Source organism: Tachyglossus aculeatus, unplaced genomic scaffold, assembly GCF_015852505.1.
Source record: "Tachyglossus aculeatus isolate mTacAcu1 unplaced genomic scaffold, mTacAcu1.pri scaffold_138_arrow_ctg1, whole genome shotgun sequence".
Taxonomy (NCBI): Eukaryota; Metazoa; Chordata; class Mammalia; order Monotremata; family Tachyglossidae; genus Tachyglossus; species Tachyglossus aculeatus.
Window position 1 is genome coordinate 92,139 of NW_024044865.1, and position 25,235 is coordinate 117,373.

Consider the following 25,235-nt stretch of genomic DNA (forward strand, 5'->3'; position numbering starts at 1 on the left):
TAGGGTTCTAAGTTCTTCTCTGTAATAGGCATCCATGACTAAACCTGGACATTCAGGAGATGGTGACATGAGAAGAGGTGATAGATGACCTGTGGTTTGTCAGGCAGTTAGTACATCTGTGAAATGCACTGGACCCTTCTGAATCGGCCAAACTCAATGCCAAATTCAGGGTCTTGGGGTGGCTTGAGAAGTGGCCTGGCAGAGGTGTCGGCAGGGCAGATGTGGTCTCCTGGTGGAGATGTAAGGATGGGTGATGGCGGTAGCCCAGCGGAGGTGTCAGGGCAGGTGGTGGGGGTGACCCAGTGGAAGCATCATGGCGGTTGGTGCAGTGGCCCAGAAGAGGTGTCCGGGGGCTGGCCGCGGTGGTCTGTCAGGGGTGTTGGATCAGGTGACACCACTGGCCCAGCAGAGTTGTCCGTCGGCTGGTGTGGTGGCCCGCCTGTGGTGTAAAGCTGGGTAGCAGTAGTGGCCCACCTGAGGTTTTGGTGTGGCAGGTGCGTTGGCCCAGAGGAGTCAGGGTGGGAGGCAGTAGTGGCCCAGAAGGAGGGGTCAGAATGGCTGCTCTGTTGGCCCTGGAGGTGTCAGAAGTGATTGACAGCAGTGGCCCAGGAGGACGTGTCAGGTCGGCTGGTGCATTGGCCCAGCTGAGATGCCCAGGCGGCTCGTGTGGTGGCCCAGCAGAGGAGGTAAGGACAGTGGGGCTAGCGGCCCAGTGGTGCTGGTATGGGAGGCGGAGGTGACAGGGCTGAGGAGTTGGGATGACAGGATGCGGTGGCCCAGCGGAGGTGTCATAGCAGGTGGCCCAGCTGGCCCAGAAGAAGCGTAGAGGTGGCTGGTTTGCTGAATCTTGGGGCAGCCCAGAGGCATGTCAGGGAGGGTAACATGGAGACTGTACAAGTTGCCTGGAGGAGGGATCAGGAAGGTGGCACCGTGACAGGGCCAGCTGCCGTGAGGAGGTGTCGGGGGTGGAGGGGGGGTTACGATGACAGTGCTAGTGGCCTGGTGGTGGTGTCAGTGGAGGGTGGCATGGTGATCTAGAGGTGGTGTCAAAGAGGTTGGCACGATAACAATGCCAACAGACCGGAAGTTGTTTCAAGAAGGGTGGCAAAATGACTGTGCCAATGGCCCAGAAATTTCATGTAGGGGGGCACGGTGACTGTGCCAAATGCCTATAGGTGGTGTCGGTCAGGGTGGCACGATGATGGTGTCGGTGGCTCATAGGACCTGTCAAGGAAAGTGGCGAGATGACAGTGCTGGTGGCCTGGAGGTGGTGGCGAGAAGAATGGCACAATGACGATGCCAGTTGCCCAGAGGGGGGATCAGGGAGAGTGGCACAATGATCAGTGCTTGGTTCAAGGTTCAGTGCTTGGTCCCCTTCTGTTCTCGATCTACACGCACTCCCTTGGTGACCTCATTCGCTTCCACGGCTTCAACTATCATCTCTACGCTGATGACACCCAGATCTACATCTCTGCCCCTGGTCTCTCCCCTCTCTCCAGGCTTGCATCTCCTCCTTCCTTCAGGACATCTCCATCTGGATGTCTGCCCGCCACCTAAAACTCAACATGTCCAAGACTGAACTCCATGTCTTCCCTCCCAAACCCTGCCCTCTCCCTGACTTTCCCATCTCTGTTGACAGCACTACCATCCTTCCCGTCACAAGCCCGCAACCTTGGTGTCATCCTCGACTCGGCTCTCTCGTTCACCCCTCACATCCAAGCCGTCACCAAAACCTGCCGGTATCAGCTCCACAACATTGCCAAGATCCGCCCTTTCCTCTCCATCCACACCGCTACCCTGCTCATTCAAGCTCTCATCCTATCCCGTCTGGACTACTGCATCAGCCTTCTCTCTGATCTCCCATCCTCGTGTCTCTCCCCACTTCAATCCATATTTCATGCTACTGCACGGATTGTCTTTGTCCAGAAACGCTCTGGGCATGTTACTCCCCTCCACAAAAATCTCCAGTGGCTACCAATCAATCTTCGCATCAGGCAGAAACTCCTCACCCTGGGCTTCAAGGCTCTCCATCACCTCGCCCCCTCCTACTTCACCTCCCTTCTCTCCTTCTACAGCCCACCCTGCACCCTCCGCTCCTCTGCCGCTGATCTCCTCACCGTACCTCGTTCTCGCCTGTCCCGCCATCGACCCCCGGCCCACGTCATCCCCCGGGCCTGGAATGCCCTCCCCTTGCCCATCTGCCAAGCTAGTTCTCTTCTTCCCTTCAAGGCCCTACTGAGAGCTCACCTCCTTCAGGAGGCCTTCCCAGACTGAGTCCCTTCCTTCCTCTCCCCCTCATCCCTGCTCCATCCCCCCATCTTACCTCCTTCCCTTCCCCACAGCACCTGTATATATGTATATATGTTTGTACATATTTGTTACTCTATTTATTTATTTATTTATTTTACTTGTACATATCTATTCTATTTATTTTATTTTGTTATTATGTTTGGTTTTGTTCTCTGTCTCTCCCTTTTAGACTGTGAGCCCACTGTTGGGTAGGGACTGTCTCTATATGTTGCCAACTTGTACTTCCCAAGCGCTTAGTACAGTGCTCTGCACACAGTAAGCGCTCAATAAATACGATTGATGATGATGATGATGATGATGATGATGGTACCTTCTGGCCCAGATGGTAGCACAATGACTGTGCCGGTGGCCCAGAGGCGGTGTCGAGAAAGGTGGCACTATGAGGATGCCGGCTGCACATGAGGTGTCGGGTAGAGTGGCACGATGACAGTGCCAGTGGCCCAGAGGACATGTGTGGAAGGGTTGCAGATTGACTTTGTCCATGGCTCCGAGGAGTTTTCAGGAAGGCTCGTTGTTGACAGGGCCGGCTGACTATAAAATGTTTCAGGGAAGGTGGCACGATGACATTGTCAATGGCTTGGTGATAGTGTCAGGGGTGGGTGTCTTGATGACATTGCCAGTGACCCAGGGGCGATGCAGGTAAGGTGGCAGGATGATGGTGCTGGGGTCCCAGAGGAGCTGTCATGGAAGGCTTATCTATGATGGTGTCGATAGCCTCAGGTGGTGTTGAGAAGGGTGATACTATGATATTGTTGGTTGCTCAGAGGAGGCATCAAGGAAGGTGGCACAGCGGCACAGTGATGGGGCCACTGTTAGGGAAGGAGGCACGGTGAATGTGCTGGCTGCCCAGAGGAGGCACTGGGGAGGCTGGAGCTAGGATAGTGCCACAGATGCCAGGCCGGTGGTGGTGGTGGAAGGTGGCACGGTGACAATGCCAGTGACCCAGAGGTGATGTCAGGTAGGGTGGCACGATGACTGTACCGGCGACCCAGAGGTGTGGCATTGAGGCTGACACAGTGACGTTACTGGCTGACCAGAGTAGGTATCGGAGAAAATGGCAGGATCACAATGTCAGCAGCCCGGTAGTGGCACCGAAAGAAGGTGGCACGGTGGACAATGCTGGTGACCCAGAGGCAGTGTCAGTGAGGGTGGCACCGTGATGGTCCCGTGTCCCGGAATCGATGTCGAGAAGGATGACATGATTACGGTGCCAGAGACCCAAAGGAGGTGTCAGGGAGGAGTCACGAAGATGGGTCTGGCACCCTGGAAGTGGTATCAAGAAGGGTGGCACTATCACGGTGTCAGCTGGTCAGAGGAGGAGTCAGGAGGGTGGTATGAGGACGTTTCCGGCTGCCCAGAGAAGGTGTAGGGGAGGGTGGTACGGTGATGGTACCACCGGGCCGGTGGTTGTATTGGGCAGGCCAGCATGGTCTCCCCCCGCCAGTCTGCTTTGGGGAATCACTGGGCAATATCACCGCTGGACCCGGGGGTAAGCTCTCTTTCCTGTCCTGTTTCATTCCAGCGAGATGTATCGGGGTAGGGTCAGCCGTGTCCGTGCGGGGTAGCTTGGCTCTGGGTGGTGCTGATGAGGCAGCCGCCGCTGCCGTGGGCCTCTTCTCCCGCTGCCCTCACCTGACCAGTGGCAGGACCCTCCATGTCACTGCTTCTCCATTTCTTTGATGGTGACCCATCGTCCTCCCCCTTCTCAGGAGCCACCGGGGAATGGGGCCACTTTCTGGACCGGGGAGTGGCCGGTGGCACGGGCACTGGCACACACACTGGCATGGCCACGGGCTGGGGACGCCCTACCAAATCTGAGGACCTGTAACACCAGAACCCCCTTACTTACCATGTTACGAAGGAGGCCCAGTGCCCCAGCTTGGTCAACCTCAACAGCTCCAGATGTCGCCTTCCAGGCCTCTTGACCATTTTTCTAGGCGGCCCATCTTCCTGTGTCTCCCCTCTGGTCACCAAGTCATAGGGCCGCTTCCTGGTCCGGGAGGTGTGGGTGGCGCTGGAACTAGCGCTGAGACGTGCACTGCTACGACCTGGAGGCACCGGACCACCTCTGAGGCCCTATAGCAGTGGATGACTCAGGCCACCCTGGCAAGGAAAGAAGCCCTACGGCCTAGCACTATCATCCTGCTTGGCTCCTGCCGCTGCTTTGGGGGCCTCTTAACCTTTTATAGATGGGGCCCATCCTCCTCTCCCTTCTGCACCTTCAACTGGCTTTGGGAACGGTAGGAGCGGGTGGCAATGCCCCAAGTTGAGTGATTTGTGCCAGTGGAGGGTCCCCAAAGCAACGTTACCCTCCAATTTGGGTGCAGAACTCCCCGAGCCATTGCGGTCCCCACTCCACTCCTCGCTGGGCCACAGCTGGTATCACCTGCTATGAAGAGCTTGAAGCCATGCAGAGGAAACAGAAACGGACGTCCATCCCCAGGTCAGCTTGGCACTGGGTCATCTGAACGCTCCCCATCCATCCCCAAACCTAGTTGCAACTGGATTGGAAGCATATTAGCGAGGGCGTTCCGACTGTGTCTGTGTGTGCGTCTGTTCGTAGGTCCAAAGTGCCCCGAATGGATTCGAGCTGAGCAGTGGTTTAGGGCCCAGGACTAGGTGGAAATGTTTAGCAGACCCCCTTCCCCCCGGGTCGGCTCTTGGACTTCTCAGCGATAGGAACATTTCCTCCTTCATCGGGGGTAAGGGACCCACCGGAGCGCCACCTTCTGACAGGAAAATATAACCACCCAGGTGTGGACCAGCTATCTAGAGAAACAAATTCCAAAAGCCTCTAGAGAGACCCTACCTGACAGGTGGCCAAGGGAGAAACTCGGAGATTCCTTTAGAACAAATCTTAACAGAGAATTTGCCATGGTGGCTGCCCTCTCAGATTCCTCACAGAGAAAGGAGAGGTAGATCTGGGGGTTGCCCATTTTCTAGGGTTTTATACGGTGAGGTTGTCAGGGTTCTATGAGGTCACGTGATGAAAGTGAGATCGTGGGGTAAGGAGGAGGAGCAGGGACCCTTGCTCACAGGGTAGGCACAGGACCTGTCCATGGAGCCCAGCACATGATGATTGATCTCAACAACAACAACTACTACTAATGATGGCATTTGTTAAGCACTAACCATGTGCCAAGCACTGTTCAAAGCACTGGAGTACATACAAGGCAGTTGGTTGTCCCACCTGGGGCTCACAGTCATAATTCCCATTTTACAGATGAGGTAACAAAGGCAAAAAGAATTCAAGTGACTTGCCCAAAATCACACAGCTGATCAATGGCAGATCCAGGATTAGAACCCACGAATTCTGGCTCACAGGCACATGCTCCTTCCACTATGCCACGCTGCTTCAACTACAATTACTGTCACTCAATCAGTCACATTTATGCAGCACTTACCTGTGCAGAGCCCCATTCTAAGAGCTTGGGAAAGTACACAGCAACAGAGTAGGTAGACAAGTTCTCTGACAAACGATGGATCACAGTGAAGATTGGGGCCTATAATGACTGCCGGTGACCAACCACAGAGGGGTGGACAGTTCCACTCTTCAGCCCGGATTTCTCGATAGCATTATACTCAACGTATGGATGGTTCTATGCATGAGGCTGACTGCGATTAACGCTGGAATTACTCTGTAAATGTAAACTGGGGTTTGTAATTGGGTATAGGTGATAGCCTAGAAGTAATATCAGTGCCTCATCATTTAACATCAGGACATGAAGCCCTACTGTCAAAGAAAGCACCGGGCTATTGGAGTAATGACAGATAATGCTTACAAAACATCAATAGTAGTAGTAGCAATAGTATTCGTTCACTCATTCATTTAGTCATATTTACTGAGCTCTTAGTGTGTGCAAGGCACTGTACTAGGCACTTGGGAGAGTACAATATAAAAATCAAGATACACATTCCCTGCCCACAACAAGTTTATTAAGCACTTAATAAACTTAAGTGCTGGAAAGAGATACAGTGGTTGGAATTAGACATTGCCACTGGCATAGTAGAAGCCATAAAAGACAGCTCAAAAGAAGCATACAAGATGAGAACAAATTGACCAGATATAAACAGAATTCATTAAAGTACTGGGTCGATAAGAGCAGGATTTCAGGTTACACGTAGCTAAGAGTATAAGGCCCATCAGTAGCCACAGCATCTGATACGGCAGCCCCCTCCCCACAACCCATGTCAGTCTTCCTGGGATTCTGCGGAGTCCTCATAGGGCATTTGCTTTCGTCTTTGCCCCCGGGAGGTGGAAAGCAGGATGGAATGAAGGCTCTTCGATGCCACGGAGAAGAGCCGGTGATGGTACCTGGTGAGGTATTCTGGCGTCCCAGTTTGAAATACAATAGTGGGAAACAGTGACTTCTGAAAAGGAAGATAACAAATGGTATTATAATAACAAAAGTTACAATATTTGTTAAGCACTTACTACATGCGAGGCACTCTTCTAAGCTCTGGGATGGATACAAGCAAATTGGGTTGGACACAACCCCTATCCCAAGTGGGGTTCACAATTTCGATCCCCATTTTACAGATGAGGTAACTGAGGCACAGAGAAGTGATGTGACTTGCCCAAGATCACAGAGCAGACAAGTGTCGGAGCTGGGATAAGAACCCATGACCTTCTGACTCCCAGTCCTGCACTCTGTCCACTATGCCATCCATAGCATGCCATAGGAAATCTGAAAACCCTAACGAAGGGAAAAATTTGCAGAATTTTCTGTTTTTCCGCATATAAGAAGGATCAACTGAAATAAGGGAACAAATGTGGTTCCATGGACCACCAATCATTGATCACTTGTTACCAAAAAAAAAAAAACAAACTACTAAAGGAATACTTTTTGGAGTGTAATGATGGAGTTGTCTAAATCTTCATCACCCACAAGGTTTTTTGAACAATTACAACGAATAGACCAGTGCACTAGACACTTGGAAAAATACAGTAGCAATACAAGTCATGGCACCTGTCCTTGAGCAGATTACAAACAAATGGCTAAAGCTTTCAGAGAGGAAGCCTGCAACACAGTAATCTAGCGTAATGAACTCAGAAGTTTAGACGTTACTTTCCGTTAAGAGAAACGATCATGCAAATTGGATTATAGTTTCAAAGATAACATGGGCTTTTAGTACACTAACGGGAGCGAAAGAATGCAGTACTTTGCCTTATTTTCGACAAGGAAAATTCGGAGCGCCTCACACCCCACCTCGCCGCCCTCTCCTCTCTACCCAGTCTTGATGATCAGATTACTGCTCTCAACTCTACCATTTCTACTCAGCTAGACTCGCTCTCTCCCCTTTCCCTTCGCCGCTCTTGCACCACTAACCCACAGCCCTGGATCACTGCCACTGTCCGCCTCTTTCGCTCTTATGCTCGAGCTGCCGAACGCTGCTGGCGAAAGTCTAAACACCATGCCAACCTCGTTCACTTCAAGTTTATCCTTTCCTGCCTTAACTCAGCCCTCTCTTCTGCCAGACAAAACTATTTCTCCTCCCTTATTGACACCCATGCCCATCACCCCCGCCAGCTCTTCCGTACATTCAACTCCCTTCTCAGGCCCCCGGTTCCTCCCCCTCCTCCTTCCCTCACCCCCAACGATCTGGCCTCCTACTTCATTAACAAAATTAAATCCATGAGGTCCGACCTCCCCAAAGTCTCTTCCCCCCTTTTTCCAACCCCCCGGCTCTCAACACTCTCTGCTACTCTCCCATCCTTCCCAGCGGTATCCTCAGAGGAACTCTCCTCCCTCCTCTCAAGTGCTACTCCGGCCACCTGTACTTCTGACCCCATTCCCTCTCATCTTATGAAATCTCTCACTCCATCCCTTCTCCCCTCCTTAACTTCCATCTTCAACCGCTCACTCTCCACTGGTTCCTTCCCCTCTGCCTTCAAACATGCCCATGTCTCTCCCATCCTAAAAAAAACCCTCTCTCGACCCCACCTCACCTTCTAGTTATCGTCCCATATCCCTCCTACCATTCCTTTCCAAACTCCTTGAACGAGTTGTCTACACGTACTGCCTAGAATTCCTCAACAACAACTCTCTCCTCGACCCCCTACAGTCTGGCTTCCGTCCCCTTCATTCCATGGAAACTGCGCTCTCAAAGGTCACCAATGACCTCCTGCTTGCCAAATCCAACGGCTCATATTCTGTCCTAATCCTCCTCGACCTCTCAGCTGCCTTTGACACTGTGGACCACCCCCTTCTCCTCAACACGTTATCTGACCTTGGCTTCACAGACTCCGTCCTCTCCTGGTTCTCCTCTTACCTCTCTGGTTGTTCTTTCTCAGTCTCTTTTGCAGGCTCCTCCTCCCCCTCCCATCCTCTTACTGTGGGGGTTCCCCAAGGTTCAGTGCTTGGTCCCCTTCTGTTCTCAATCTACACTCACTCCCTTGGTGACCTCATTCGCTCCCACGGCTTCAACTATCATCTCTACGCTGATGACACCCAAATCTACATCTCTGCCCCTGCTCTCTCCCCCTCCCTCCAGGCTCGCATCTCCTCCTGCCTTCAGGACATCTCCATCTGGATGTCCGCCCGCCACCTAAAGCTCAACATGTCAAAGACTGAACTCCTTGTCTTCCCTCCCAAACCTTGTCCTCTCCCTGACTTTCCCATCTCTGTTGACGGCACTACCATCCTTCCCGTCTCACAAGCCCGCAACCTTGGTGTCATCCTCGACTCGGCTCTCTCATTCACCCCTCACATCCAAGCCATCACCAAAACCTGCCGGTCTCAGCTCCGCAACATTGCCAAGATCCGCCCTTTCCTCTCCATCCCAACCGCTACCCTGCTCATTCAAGCTCTCATCCTATCCCGTCTGGACTACTGCACCAGCCTTCTCTCTGATCTCCCATCCTCGTGTCTCTCTCCACTTCAATCCATACTTCATGCTGCTGCCCGGATTATCTTTGTCCAGAAACGCTCTGGACATATTACTCCCCCCTCAAAAACCTCCAGTGGCTACCGATCAATCTGCGCATCAAGCAGAAACTCCTCACCCTGGGCTTCAAGGCTCTCCATCACCTCGCCCCCTCCTACCTCACCTCCCTTCTCTCCTTCTACTGCCCAGCCCGCACCCTCCGCTCCTCCACCACTAATCTCCTCACTGTACCTCGCTCTTGCCTGTCCCGCCATCGACCCCCGGCCCACGTCATCCCCCAGGCCTGGAATGCCCTCCCTCTGGCCATCCGCCAAGCTAGCTCTCTTCCTCCCTTCAAGGCCCTGCTGAGAGCTCACCTCCTCCAGGAGGCCTTCCCAGACTGAGCCCCTTCTTTCCTCTCCCCCTCGTCCCCCTCTCCATCCCCCCGTCTTACTTCCTTCCCTTCCCCACAGCACCTGTATATATGTATATATGGTTGTACATATTTATTACTCTATTTATTTATTTATTTATTTATTTTACTTGTACATTTCTATCCTACTTATTTTATTTTGTTGGTATGTTTGGTTCTGTTCTCTGTCTCCCCCTTTTAGACTGTGAGCCCACTGTTGGGTAGGGACTGTCTCTATGTGATGCCAATTTGTACTTCCCAAGCGCTTAGTACAGTGCTCTGCACATAGTAAGCGCTCAATAAATACGATTGATTGATTGATTGATTTGAAACTGAAGAACTATGAAATACGACAATTATGGATATAATATACATGCACCTATAGAGAGTAATAAGTTTTAACATTTCTCTCCTGTTTCCCACTGTCTTCTCAAGCGGTTGGTTTAATTATGCCAGAGGAATATCTGTACAACTTTGTGTAAGAGTCATTCTGGGTGGAGAAAATCTCCAGTGGCTACCAATCAATCTGCGCATCAGACAGAAACTCCTCACCCTCGGCTTCAAGGCTGTCCATCACCTCGCCCCCTCCTACCTCACCTCCCTTCTGTCCTTCTACAGCCCACCCCGCACCTTCCGCTCCTCTGCCGCTAATCTCCTCACCGTACCTCGTTCTCGCCTGTCCCTCCATCGACCCCCGGCCCACGTCATCCCCCGGGCCTGGAATTCCCTCCCTCTGCCCATCCGCCAAGCTAGCTCTCTTCCTCCCTTCAAGGCCTTACTGAGAGCTCACCTCCTCCAGGAGGCCTTCCCAGACTGAGCCCCTTCCTTCCTCTCCCCCTCATTCCCCTCTCCATCCCCCATCTTACCTCCTTCCCTTCCCCACAGCACCTGTATATATGTATATATGTTTGTACATATTTATTACTCTATTTATTTATTTATTTATGTTACTTGTACATATCTATTCTATTTATTTTATTTTGTTAGTATGTTTGGTTTTGTTCTCTGTCTCCCCCTTTTAGACTGTGAGCCCACTGTTGGGTAGGGACTGTCTCTATATGTTGCCAACTTGTATTTCCCAAGCGCTTAGTACAGTGCTCTGCACACAGTAAGCTCTCAATAAATACGATTGATGATGATGATGATGAGAGACAAATTAATAAATGAATTTATCAAATATCATAAGATTTTTAAAAATACCTTATTTCAAGGAGTTTCCCACCTAGCAGGGATTTGTTACAGGCAGAGAGTTTCAAAGCCTGTCGTTTCATAGCATACATCTAAGTCAATTGGGTTAAGTCAAAAGAATAGGGAAACTGAATATCATTTTACTATCAGTGGATCTCCTACATTTAGAATGTACAGTGTTTCTCTTCCAGGAGGAATTGTTGATAGGGATCTCTGTTATTACTTGAATTTACAATTTCAGAAAGGATTGGTGGATCAAGGGCTTCAGGAAATCATAGAGGCCAACACCTACCACTGCACTTTACCATGTGAGTGTGACAAAGCATCCTTTTTATTTTTATCATGTCAAAATGGATGTAGAACGCCCAAAATGATGTTAATACATTTTGTTAAACCCCTTTCTTTAAGGAACAAAATAAATACCAATGACACTGGTATCATTTTTCAGGATCTTTCTCTAGGACGTTGATATACCGAACCTGCTTTGGATAACTTGAGAATGGGAATTCTTGGTAAAGCTGGTTTAGGTTTTCAGTTTCAGGAGCTATTCTAAACACTGTTCCTGACCCTTGTGATGTTCCAGGTCCGTACAGAGAGGGTGTTTTCATGATCAGGAGCTAGGATCAGGCTGATAATCTGCTGAGAGTTGGATCTCATTCTAAAGGGAGAGAAAGGCCTATGGAGTTGCACAGTCATACGATGTTCCCAGAAAATCCTAGCTATGACCAACGATCAGTGACTTCATGTATGTGCTGATTTGTCACATCTGAAATTGTTTCAGTTTCAGTTAAAGTCAAGTAGACTGTTACAACCTGCTCTGAGAATAATGACTGAGAAATCTCTCTCTCTCTGTCTCTCTCTCTCTCTCTCTCTCTCTCTCTCTCTATTTCTGATACATATACACCCACCCCCAAATAGCAACTCCTGCCCCCCATCCCCCACCACCATCACCACCACCACTAGATCTGCCATACTTTCCTCTAGAAGCAGGGGAAAGAATCCACAGATCAAATCCAGCCTGGGTAAGTAATTAAACATCCCTGCATATTTTAGGGAAGCAAAATGTAAACAATTGATCAGGAAACTGTGTCCCAGGAAGTCTTCCCACGAAGGAAGCATTTAATGCAAAGAATAGAAGAAGCAGCGTGGCTCAGTGGAAAGAGCACGGGCTTTGGAGTCAGAGATCATGGGTTCGAATCCCGACTCTGTCACATGTCTGCTGGGTGACCTTGGGCAAGTCACTTAACTTCTCCGAGTCTCAGTTACCTCATCTCTAAAATGTGGATTAAGACTGTGAGCCCCACCTGGGACAATTTGATCACCATGTATCCCCCCAGCGCTTAGAACAGTGCTCTGCATATAGTAAGCACTTAACAAATGCCATCAAAAAAAGGAGTAGCAAATTGAAAAATCCTCTATCCCCCACCACCCCAGTGGAAGTATTAGCAGAAAGTTGCAGCAAACACTGTCAGTTTTCTATGGTCTATGGCTAACACAGTAGTCAGCCCACATGGACAGATCCCTCTCAGGGGTGAGATAATGCTCATGCTTCTGCAGAGACCCACATCATTACAAATTGCACAGGGTCTTCTACCTCTGTCCTAACTTCAACCAGCAATGACTTGGGTTGGTTGTAATGGATTTCTAACCTTCTCCCAGCGACAGACTGTAAATCCCCTCCGCCTCCTCCTTCTCACACTGCACCTAACATAGAGTGGACCAAGGATTCAGAGAATTCTTTGACAATACAGGCTGTGAAAAATGCAGAGGAAATGAAGGGAAAATACAAGAAACAAGGCTTTGGGGTTGAAATCTTGACCTTATATGGGAACTGTGGGCCCCGTGCTGAAAGGAGACATTGATTTGAAGCTGTCTTCTAAATTTACCCAATCCTGGAATTTGACCACAAACTTTTCTATTAACCTATTTGAAAAACAAGTCTTCGTTTTTTGTGAGAATGTACTGAACTTTCATCCAATAAAAATGTCAATCAACAGTATCAAGTCTTCCCAAAGTGAAATGGTTCCCAGCTGACAGTTTGCCGATCAGAAATTATCCTTCTTGTCATTCTGGGCTTGTCTGGTGAATGTACCTCGAGACTCTTGCTTTTAAATTAGAAGTTGAGGACAGGGCATCCTTGACCCTGTACAGGTTTGTCATTCGAATGAAGGGCAGAAGAAGATGGATTGAAGTGAGTGGCTGTATTATTTTTGACACTGGGCTTGATTCTCTTTCTAAACTGTGATGTTGTCATTGATGCTGTATGAATTTATCTTTGGTGGCATGAAAGAAATGAGATCAGAAATACCACAAGGAAGACTCATGGATTTCATTGTCTTTAAATGCTGAAGGAAGACGATAAGAAGTTGACTTTCATATATACGTGCCTCAACCTCTATCTCAGGTGCACAGGTGGTCGAACACCCTTTCCTCTCTAGTACTCTTTGGCCCCCTTCAATATGGCCTTAGTTCTCTACATTCCAGAGAAACCACCCTCTTTAAAGTCATAAATGATCTCCGTCTTTGGAAATCCAACAGTTCTTAAATCCTCCCCAACCACTCAGGTGCTCTGGCACAGTGGACCACTTCCTTCTTCTGGAAAAAATTACCCAACTTTCACTTCACGGACACTGACTCTCCTGGTTTTCCTCCTGTCCTTCTGGCCACTCATTCTCAGTCTCTTTCGCAGCCTCCTCCTCTGCCTCACATTCCTCAGTTAGGGGGCCCCTTCTACTCTCCATCTACCCCAACTCCCTTGGAGAATTCTTTCATTCTTACAGCTTCATCTCCCATCTCTAGACAGATGACTCCTAAATCTCCCTTTCCAGCCCCTATTTCTCTTCCTCTCTGCAGTCTCTAATTTCCTCCTGACTTCAATTCTCTATTTGGATATATTGCTGTCATGTCCAAGACAGAACTCCTTTTCTTTCCACCCATTCCCTGTCCTCCCCCTGACTTTCCCATCACTTTGGACAACACCATCATCCTCCCAAATTCACAAACCCATAAGCATGGCACTATCCTCGACTCATCTCTCTCATTTAACTCACATTCAATTCTTAATTGAACTTTCTTTCATCCTGTCACCAAATCCCGTCAGTTCAGCCTTCATAACATCGCTAAAATCAGCCCGGGTTCCTCTCCATCCAACCTACTCCCATCCTGATTCAAACACTTATCCTAACCCAGCTTGACTCCTGCATCAGCTTCATCACTGACCTCCCTGCTTCCTGTATTTAATAATAATAATAATGGTATTTATTAAGTGCTTACTGTGTGCAAAGCACTTTTCTAAGCGCTGGGGAGGCTACAAAGTGATCAGGTTGTCCCACAGGGGGCTCACAGTTTTAATTCCCATTTTACAGATGAAGTAACTGAGGCACCGAGAAGTTAAATGACTTGTCTAAAGTCACAGAGCTAACAATTGGTTGAGCCGGAATATGAACCCATGACCTCTGACTCCAACGCTTGTGCCCTTTCCACTGAGCCATGCTGCTTCTCTACTGGAGTATCTCCCACTCCAGTCCATATTTTACTTTGATGATAAAATCATTTTTCTACAAAACCGTTCAGTCCATATCTCCCCTCTCTTTAAGCCCCTCCAGTAGTTCCCCCTCACCCCGAATCAAATAGAAATTCCTCCCCCTCATCTTGCTTTAAAGCCCTCAATAAGTTCACCCCCTCCAACCTCACTTGGCTGCTGACCTCCTACAACCCAGCCCACACACTCTGGTCATCTAATGCCAACCTTCTCAGTGCACCTCGATAATGATAACAATAATGAAAGCACTTATTATGTGCCGAGCATTGTTCTAAGTGCTGTGGCCCCATTGGGTAGAAAAAAAATTGGAATGCCATAGACCCAATACCATTATGAGTGGGTGCAAGTGATTTTGAACCAGGTGGATGCATACTCTCCCCCTCACATATGTATAGTAGACCCAACCAATGACTGGGTCCACTATTAAGAGTTCATGAAAGACTTTACAGAAACCAACGTCTAGAATCCCTGCTCGATATCAATATCCCAAAAGTTCAGCAGTTTCTCCAAGTGGTCGCTGTTATTCATAACTTTATATGACTTCAGGGCTCTCTTCTGATGGCTCTGGAACCTGTTTACGGTGGGATGCATGGATCCAGGTGGTTTGTCGCCGACACTGTATCACAGTTCCTGTAGTTAGGAACACCTGATAAGGCCCCTTCCACAGTGGCTCAAGGACATTCTTTCGTGTGAAGGAGTTAGCATCTATCCAGTCGCCTGGTTTGAGTCTATGGCTCTGCTTTGGGTCTGACATTGGCAGTGCTTGTTGTACTTGTGAATGTAAGGCCTTAAGGAAGTCATTTACCAATTTACAATAGGCCAATATGGCATCATTGGTAAGGGTTATATTCCATATTTTCCAGCCCACAGGAGGGGGAATAGAGAGGCACATAGGCTTCCCCATCGGACCATCGTGTGGGCTGAAGCCTGTCTTTCGACTAGGCAGGTTTCCTAGACCGAAGAGAGTCAACGGAAGGCATTCTGGCCATTTCAATCTAGTGTCAGAGCATAGCTCATCTGTTTTTCAGCATCCTCTTGTACCGTCCTACCAGTACTGCAGACTGTGGGTCATAAGGGCAATGGAAATGCAGGTTTATGCCTAGTCCTAAACAGATATCACCAACTATTTGTCCAGTAAAATGTGTCCCATGGTCACTATTGATTCTGGTAGGCAAGCCAAATTACGGAATACGTTCTTTTAAAAACAACTTTGGTACTGTCTTGCTAACTGCCTGTCGGCAGAGGAATGGCCTCAACCCTATATATATATATATATATATATATATATATATATATATATAAATCAATCCATCAATCGTAATTATTGAGCGCTTACTGTGTGCAGAGCACTGTACTAAGCGCTTGGGAAATACAAGTTGGCAACATATAGAGACAGTCCCTACCCAACAGTGGGCTCACAGTCTAGAAGGGGGAGACAGAGAACAAAACCAAACATACTAACAAAATAAAATAAATAGAATAGATATGTACAAGTAAAATAAATAGAGCAATAAATATGTACATATATATATATGTATATATATACATATATACAGGTGCTGTGGGGAAGGGAAGGAGGTAAGACGGGGGAGATGGAGAGGGGGAGGAGGGGGAGAGGAAGGAAGGGGCTCAGTCTGGGAAGGCCTCCTGGAGGAGATGAGCTCTCAGTAGGGCCTTGAAGGGAAGAAGAGAGCTAGCTTGGCGGATGGGCAGAGAGAGGGCATTCCAGGCCAGTGGGATGACGTGGGCCGGGGGTCGACGGCGGGACAGGTGAGAACGAGGCATGGTGAGGAGATTAGCGGCAGAGGAGTGGAGGGTGCGGTCTGGGCTGTAGAAGGAGAGAAGGGAGTTGAGGTAGGAGGGAGCGAGGTGATGGAGAGCCTTGAAGCCGAGGGTGAGGAGTTTCTGCCTGATGCACAGATTAATTGGTAGCCACTGGAGATTTATATATACACCTGTATGTATGTTTGTACATATTTATTACTCTACTTGTACATGTTTCCTATTCTATTTATTTTATTTTGTTAATATGTTTTGTTTTACTATCTATCTCCCCCTTCTAGACTGTGAGCCCACTGTTGGGTAGGGACCGTCTCTACATGTTTCCAACTTGTACTTCCCAAGCGCTTAGTACAGTGCTCTCCACACAGTAAGCGCTCAATAAATACGATTGAATGAATGAATGAATGAATGAACCCATCTTGAACTGGTATCTATTAACACCACAAAAACCCAAAACCCATCACCTTAGATATTGAGTAAAATCAAATAGAACGTTTGTAAAGGGGACCCAAGGGTTTGTGTGTGCTGCCCAGGGAACCTTGATGATTTTCTCTGCTTTATATTGTTGACCTATTAGGCATCTCGAGGCATACTGGAGAGCTAGCTTCCCTATCTAGGGTGCAAAGCAAAGCCTCGTAATGGAGTCCACCACACCCTTTTTTTCTGAATGGGCATGACCATGTGCCATCCTGACAAGGAAAGACAACACAGCACAGTGGGCAACAGGAAGGTAGTTGTGCCCCCCCCCCGCCCCCCCGCCAATAGTTCTGAAGGCGTTTGATAACTCATAAGTGTTAACCAGGATTTTACCTTCCCCAGAGAGGCTGCTTTCTGGTGTGAAATGAAATCGTGGAGGGAAGGCCAGGGAGTAGAGGAGAAAGACACAAAAGTGGCGGCATCAGGAAATTGTGAGGAATGTAGAGCAGCCACTCGCGAAGCGGCATTCACGCAGGCATTGCCCTTGGACACGAGGTGAGAGGAGAAATGCACCACACATTTCACAACAGCAAGAGACACAGGTAGCAAGATGGCCTTTAAAAGGGATGCAGCAAAGAGCGCATTTCAGTTAGGAGTTCCCACATCCAAGAGGAAACCCCGTTGTTGATACGGGAAACCCATATCATTCACAATCCCAGAGGCATACCCGGAGTCAGTATAAATTGTCACGCTCTGTCCGGAGGCCACATCGCAAGCACAAGTAAGAGAAACTGGACCGGACCGGGAAGGGGGGGGATGGGGGGCACTGTACGGAAGGTAGCTTAATTTGGGGGGGGGGGGGTGGAAGCAGGGGGCGTCAATGGGGGCGTTCTGAGGAGGGGAGCCTTCTGGGAGCATCGGGGGCCACGCGGTGTGATGGGGGGCGGGCGGGCGGGCCTCTCGGGAACGGAGTCCCGGTCCTCTGTGGCGGCGCTCTGAGGAGAGGATCCTAACGGGAGCAGCAAGGCCACGCGGTGTGATGGCGGGCGGGTGGGCGCGCCTCTCGGGAACGGAGTCCCGGGCGTCTATGGCGGCGCTCTGAGGAAAAGATCCTTCCGGGAGCAGCAAGGGCGCGCGGTGTGATGGCGGGCGGGCAGGCCTCTCGGGAACGGAGTCCCGGGCGTCTATGGCGGCGCTCTGAGGAGAGGATCCTTCCAGGAGTCCTTCCCAGACTGAGCCCCCTCCTTCTTCTCACCCTCCTCCCCCTCCCCATCCCCGCCGCCTTACCTCCTTCCCCTCCCCACAGCATCTGTATACATGTATATATGTTTGTACGTATTTATTACTCTATTTATTTATTTTACTTGTACATATTTATTATATTCATTTTATTTTGTTAATATGTTTTGTTTTGTTGTCCGTCTCCCCCTTCTAGACTGTGAGCCCGCTGTTGGGTAGGGACCGTCTCTATACGTTGCCAACTTGTACTTCCCAAGCACTTAGTACAGTGCTCTGCACACAGTAAGCGCTCAATAAATACGATTGAATGAATGAATGAATGAATGAACTAACTCAGCCACTTATGCGGAATAATGGGGATTCCAAAACAGCAGAGTCTGTTTGGAGTCTGCATGGTCTGAGTGGCCCTTGACAATCCCAAAGGCAAAAGCCATCAACAGACAGCAGTAGGTCAGGGATTTGCAAGGACTGGTCGTGAAAAGCTGGACGTGGACTTATTATTCGGTTTACGACATAATCATGACGTTTCCCCTCATGTTTGGTTAGCAACAGGGGTGGCAGAATTTAGAGTGGAACGAAAAGCTTGATGGTTAAATTGGGGGAGATCAGGAGGAGAATTTAGTTGTTAGTCTGCTTAGCTGTTGAAAAGACCTGTGCACCAGAACACAAGTGAAGCACAGCTGTGGCATGGGGAATGACGACTTGGAGCAGATGTCCCAGTATTAGGTCCTCAGAGGCTTCCACTGATTGTGTGGCTGCAGCTACCACACGAAGACACTACTGGAAGGTGGACACTACTAGGTAAAGAATATACCTATAATGACCAAGGAGAGGAGTCGGTGGGAATTTCCACTTTTCTGGGTAAACATAGCCTAGTGAAAACCCTCTCATTCCACACAGAACAAGGTGAATGGTCTAGTATAACTAGGTAATCCCAGAATTGGGGCCACAGAGAGGTTCTGCTTCAAATCTGCAAGAGAGACTTCGGCTTCGGCCATCCACAGGAACTACTTCTGGGGGCCAGTAGCGAAGGCCTGCAATGGCTTGGCCCTGTAAGAATAGGACGGGGTCCATTGGCAGCAGTAACCCTTCAACTCACAAAAAGACCGAGTTTATGCTGGGCTAGTAGGGCGGGACACCTTCAAAAGGGCAGAAATATGATAAGGAGACCACAGAGCTAACTGCTCTGAGGTGCTGTAGCAATGTCCTGCTCTTGCTCGGGGAGAGTCGGTACTGAAGTTTTAGAGGAAGGGCTTGTTGGGGGCTCTTAATTTACACGTAAAGGGGGCGGGGCGAGGGCTGAGCCTACCTTGTTAGTATGGCTTGATCATAGAGAGGTAAAGCATCGAGAAGAGGACTCCAATCTGAATGTATCTTCTCCTTAATAGATAGCACAAAGAAAAGTGATATCTCTTGATAAGGCCCAGGGGTAGCCATAGACTCTGTTCCAGGGTGCATCATAGTGAGCAACCAAATTTCCCTAGTAGGTCGAGTCCTAATATATTTACTGGGTGGGTGGGGGTTACAGACGAAGGGATGTTGTGTTACCAGCTCTCCTAGCCTCATACCCAGTGGTTCAATAATGCCTGTAGTTAAAGAAACTTTAGCTTATCCAATAGTTCTAACAATGCTACCTCATAATGGGGCACCTGGGAAAGCAGACCCCTGAATGGTGGAGCGCGCAGCTCCAGCATCGAGTAAGAAGGGAAAGAAGGGTCGTTCTCGCTATGTTGCATTGAACTGCTGGGCCCCAAGGAGTCTGCGCTACCGGGATTTGGACAAAGGTGGAAAGTCCCTCACCTTGCCCCACATACTCTAATTTCCTGGTGCCACCTTTCTGGGAAAGCGTGATGGGCCATCTTTCTAGATTTTGTTGGGTTAAGGGGGCATTTATTCTTCCAATGACCTTCTTGGCTGCAGTACGAATAAGGCCCCTTAGGACCTTTTATCTATCTGAGGTGGGAGCAGAAGGCCCACCGCATGAGATCATCTACTGGGTCTGTTCAGAGCCTGAACTGTTCAGCCTTTTGTTTCTGGTTGGCGGCACAGTGATTGGCTACTTTAGTAATTTCTCAAGGGATTCTGCCTGTCAGCCGCCCACGCAGTTTAACTTGAGTTGGAAGTGGATATTCTGAGTTACGCATGTCACAAAGGCAGCCCCCTAGGCGATGTGGGGTCACAGTCCTAGCGTCTGGTATACCTGAATGCTGTTCAAAAATTTTCCATAGTCTTTCCATCTACACCCCAGGACTGTCTTCTTCCCCTTGCCTATTGTTGCTAATTTTTAACTGATCAGTTTTAGGCTGACAGACCACAGTGACTGCTTCCAACAGCTTTTCACGATCAGGGTCAAAGTCTACCTGATACGCTCTAGGTCCTGCAGGCCAGACAGACTCTTCGAATGATTTTTCTTTCAAGCATCAGGAGTTATGAGCCATCATATCTGGTTTATTGGCCCAATCCAGGTCGTATCACTGGATTTTAGTGGCAAATTCCTCCTTAAACATTCCCAGCCTTCCTTTTATACTAGGAAATTCTTTCATCAGGGCCCTTAAATCACCAGGGGTCCAAGGAAATGGACCGGCAACACAGAACCGCACTTGTTCTCCTTGTCCACTCGGGGCCATTCTTAGGGACAAAGATGGAGCATCTTGTCCACGCATTCCTACCTCCTTTTGCAATCCCGTATGGTGACTCACAGGAGTATTACCGGGGGTCCATCGAAGTATTTTAGCGGTTTATCTTAGGGGCCTCAGGGAGTCTTTCTTCGGGCAAAGCAGGCGGACGTTCCCCACTGGGTCTTCCGACAGCCCCACACAATCACTGGGGTCACGGGGTTCACAGTGGTCCACTTGCATTGGAGGTCATACTGGTTAAGGCCGTAGTTAGCGGACAGGCTCTGGGTGTCTTGACCACTGATCGAGTTCCAGACCTTGTGCGTTGATTTATATTCAGACACATTGGACAACTTTCACACCAAAAAAACATTTAGGTGGAGTCGGGGCAAGCAGCCTAGCATATTCCCCCACATCCATTCCCATGCCTGGCCAGCAGAACAAGCGACCCAGCATGTTCCCCTACTTCCCTAGGTACCTTCCCTAGATATCTTAGTTTTTTAGAGAACTGCCTCCATATTGGTTCTTAAGGGGTCCGCCCCAGTTTCGGTTCTTATGGGGTCTGCTCCCGAGAAAAAAATTTGGTTCCCCCTTTCTTTGTTGTGCTGAGCAGAATGAGATCCACGGTGGCTAGGGAGACCCCCCAGCTAGGGGTCTGATGGACTAATGGACTGAAATCCACCAAGGGATTTCAAAAGTCTCCCTAATCTAGGTATGCGCTGCACTACAGAGAGTCCTTGGTTCAGCAGTTCCCAAGCACGCCTTTACCAAGAACTCAAGTGGATCCCGGACATAGATCCCAGATGTGGAGTCTAAGGAAAAAAATCAAGTCACAGTGCTAGGGGTTTTTTTATTGCAGTATCAATACAAATCTTTATGGGTGAAGACAGACAGAGTCTATTGTCCTAAAATGAGCTCAACCTCATCCTCGAAGGGTGGGAAAGGTAGCAACAGGGGAAGGGTGCAGCAAAAGCATGACTTGGGGAAAACGAGGTAGAGTGATGCAAAATGGAGACTGAAAACCAAGTGGAGTAAGGTGGATAATGATGTAAAAAAAGGATCCTTTTGATAGCCATGGCCCAGCGAAGACGATCATAATGATACAGGGAATCTGTAGAATGCCTTCTTATTTCCAGAGCAATAATTTTTTGTAGCATTTTTTAAAGAAAAAAATTGTAGAAAAGAATTTTGTAGAATTTTTTTGTAGAATTTGTAGAATGCCTTCTTCTTTCCAGGGTACTAATCTTACCACCACCTAATTTTTGTCCTGAAAAGAGCCCTGTGAGACATTTGTGCGAGACAGAGATTGGGCCTTCTTGCTGACCTCCCTGCCTCTGTTCTCTCCCCACTCCAGGCCTGACTTCAGTCTGCTGCCCAGAACATTTTTCTACAAAACAGCCCAGGTCATGTTTCCCCACTACTCAAGAACCACCAGTGGTTGCCCATCCCCCGCCACATAAAAGGGAAACCACTCACCATCAGGTTTAAAGCCCTCCATCAGCTTGCTCCCTCCTACCACACCTTCGCTTTCTCAACCTACTCATTTATTCGTTCACTCATACTTACTGAGCGCTTACTGTGTGCAGAGCACTGTACTACGCGCTTGGGAGAATACAATGTAAGAGTAAGCAGACATATTCTCTACTCACAATGAACTTACAGTCTGGAGAAGGAGACAGACATTAATATAAGTAAATCAATTACAAATAGGTACATAAGTGCTGTGGAGCTGAGATGGGGGATGAATAAAGGGACATAATTCAGGCTGATGCAGAAGGGTGTGGAAGAAGAGAAAAGGAGGGAAAAGTCAGGGAAGCCCACTTAGAGAAAATGTGCCTTCAATAAGGCTTTGATGGGGTGGAGAGTCATTGTTTGTCAGATTTGAGGAGGGAGGGTGTTCCAGGCCAGAGGCAGGATTAGAACTCAGAAGCTTTCGGCTCCCAGGTCCATGCTCTATCCACAAAGCCATGCTGCTTTGCACTAAGCTTCTCTGCTTCTCATACCCCATCTGGGGTCTAGGGCAGCGGTGCTTGACTGGTGAGAAGGACACAGACAAACCCGTGCAGTGATGTTCAGCCATGTTTATAAATCGATCAGTTGTATTTGGTGAGCACTTACACTGTGCAAAGCACTGTACAGAACACGTGGGAGAGTACAAAACAACAGAGTTGGTAGACACGTTTCCTTCCCACAAGGAGCTTACAGTCAAGAGGGTGAGACAGACACTTATATGAATAATAAATTCTGGATATGGACATGAGCACTGTAGGGCAGAGGGAGGGGGAGAATGAAGGGTGCAAATCCAAGGGCAAGGGCAATCAATTGTCTTTATTGAGCAGTTCCTGTATGTAAAGCACTGTAATGCACACTGGTGATAGTCCAGTGTAACAATATAAGACACGTATTCGCTGCCCACAACAAGCTTACAAATCTATAGGGGGAGATAGATATTAATATAAATAAATTACAGACATGGACTTAAGTGCCGTCGGGCTGGGCGGGGGGGTGAATAAAGGGAGCAAGTCGGGGTGACGCAGGAGGGAGTGGGAGAAGAGGGATGAGAGCTTTGTCAGGGAATGCCTCTTTGAGAAGATGTGCCTTCAATAAAGTGAAAAAGCGTTGATCTCTTAGAATATGGAGAGAAATGGAGTTCCAGGCCAGAGGCAGGACGTGGGTGAGAGGTCGGGGGTGAGATAGGCGAGATCGATGGACAGTGAATAGGTTGGCATTAGGGAAGTGGAGTGTGCAGTGTAGGCTGTAGTAGGAGAGTAGTGAGGTGAGGTAGGAGGGGTGAGTTGATGGAGGGCATTAAAGCTGACGGTAATGATTTTCTGTCTGATATAGAGGGGCTTAAGGAGTGGAGAGGAGTGGACAGAATGGTCTTGTAGACAAATAACCCGGGCTGCAGAATGAAGTGTGGACTGGACTGGGGAAAGAGAGGAGTCAGGGAAGTCAGCAAGGAGGCTGATGCATAAGTCAAGGCGGGATAGGATACGTGCTTGTATCAGCATGGGAGTGGAGAGGAAAGTGCAGATTTTTAGTGATGTGTGAAGTTTGAACTGATAGGATATAGTGACAGGTTGAATGTGTAGGTTGACTGAGCGAGATAAATCGAGGAAAACGCCCATGTTATGGGCTCGTGAGACAGAGAGAATGGTGATACTGTGTACAGTGAAAGGAAAATTGGTGGAAGGAAGGGTTTGGATGGGAAGATGAGGAGTTCTGGTTTGGACATGTCCATCTTGAGGAGTCAGCAGGAAATCCAGTTAGAGATGGATAGAGAGGGAAAGAGATCAGGGCTGGGGATGGAGATTTAGGAATCATCCCCATGGAAATAGGAATTGAAAGCATGAGAATGAATGAGTTCTCCAAGGGAGTAGGTGTAGATGGAGAATGGAAGAGGACCCTGAAGTGAGCCTTTAGGGATCCCCACTGTTAGGGAGTGGGAGGCAGAAGAGAGGCCCTTGAAAGAGATGAAGATTGAGGTTACAGAGGGGTAGGAGGAGAACCAGGAGAGGATAATGTCCACGAAACCAAGGTTGGATAATGTCTCCAGGAGAAGGAGGTGGTCCACAGTATCAAAAGCAGCTGAGAGATCGAGGAGGATTTGGATGGAGTAGAGGCCAGCGGATTTGGCAAGACAATCAGTGGTGACCAGATGGGATCTCTCTAAAATCTCCCTTCCTCGTCTCCAGGCCCTTCCTTTTCTTGCCCCTGTGTCAACTCTCCCATATTTCCGAGCAGTATCTCAAAAGGAGATCTCCCATCTCCTCTCAAAATCCACTCCTTCCACCTGCGTTTCCCTCCCCATGCCTTCGCAGTTTGTCAAAACTCCTTCTTTCCTTTCTTTCCTCCCTGACCAACCCCTCTTCTCTTCTCTCCTTGACAACCAACTTCAGCTGTTTGCCCTCCTATGGCTTCTTCTCCACTGCTTTCAAACTCGTCCATGTCTCCCATATCCTAAAAGAACCCTCCTTTGACCCAAGAGCTTCTGCCAGTTATCAGCCCAAATATTCCGACTACCACTCCTTTCCAAACTCCTTGAGCGAGTTGTTCACACTCGCCATCTCCCCTTCCTCTCCTCAAATTCCCAACTTGACCCCCTCCAATCTGGCTTCCGCCCCCTTTCCTCGATGAAACCTGCCCTCTCTCAATCAATCAATCAATCGTATTTATTGAGCGCTTACTGTGTGCAGAGCACTGTACTAAGCGCTTGGGAAGTACAAGTTGGCAACATATAGAGGGAGTCCCTACCCAACAGTGGGCTCACAGTCTAAAAGGGGGAGACAGAGAACAAAACCAAACATACTAACAAAATAAAATAAATAGAATAGATATGTACAAGTAAAATAAATAAATAAATAAATAAATAAATAGAGTAATAAATATATACAAACATATATACATATATACAGGTGTTATGGGGTAGGGAAGGAGGTAAGATGGGGGATGGAGAGGTGCACGAGGGGGAGAGGAAGGAAGGGGCTCAGTCTGGGAAGGCCTCCTGGAGGAGGTGAGCTCTCAGTAGGGCCTTGAAGGGAGGAAGAGAGCTAGCTTGGTGGATGGGCAGAGGGAGGGCATTCAAGGCCCGGGGGATGATGTGGGCCGGGGGTCGATGGCGGGACAGGCAAGCACGAGGCACGGTGAGGAGATTAGCGGCAGAGGAGCGGAGGGTTAGGGGTGGGCTGTAGAAGGAGAGAAGGGAGGTGAGGTAGGAAGGGACGAGGTGATGGCCTTGAAGCCGAGGATGAGGAGTTTCTGCCTGATGCGCAGATTGATTGGCAGCCACTGGAGATTCACCAATTAACTCTAAGGTCACCAATGAACTCCTTGTTGCCCCATCCAATAGCCTCAACTCCATTCT

At 48.9% G+C, this 25,235-nt stretch overlaps 1 protein-coding gene across 1 annotated transcript in view; it reads right to left on the bottom strand.

Moving 5' to 3' along the window:
* Nucleotides 1-20,508: 20,508 nt before the first annotated feature.
* The window catches only part of LOC119923046 (olfactory receptor 7C2-like), a 28,572-nt gene continuing 23,845 nt past the window's right edge, over nucleotides 20,509-25,235 (bottom strand). The window contains exon 8 of the mRNA XM_038742616.1: nucleotides 20,509-20,724. Within this exon, the coding sequence (XP_038598544.1) occupies nucleotides 20,509-20,724 (216 nt within the window). The remainder of the gene's footprint in view (nucleotides 20,725-25,235) is intronic.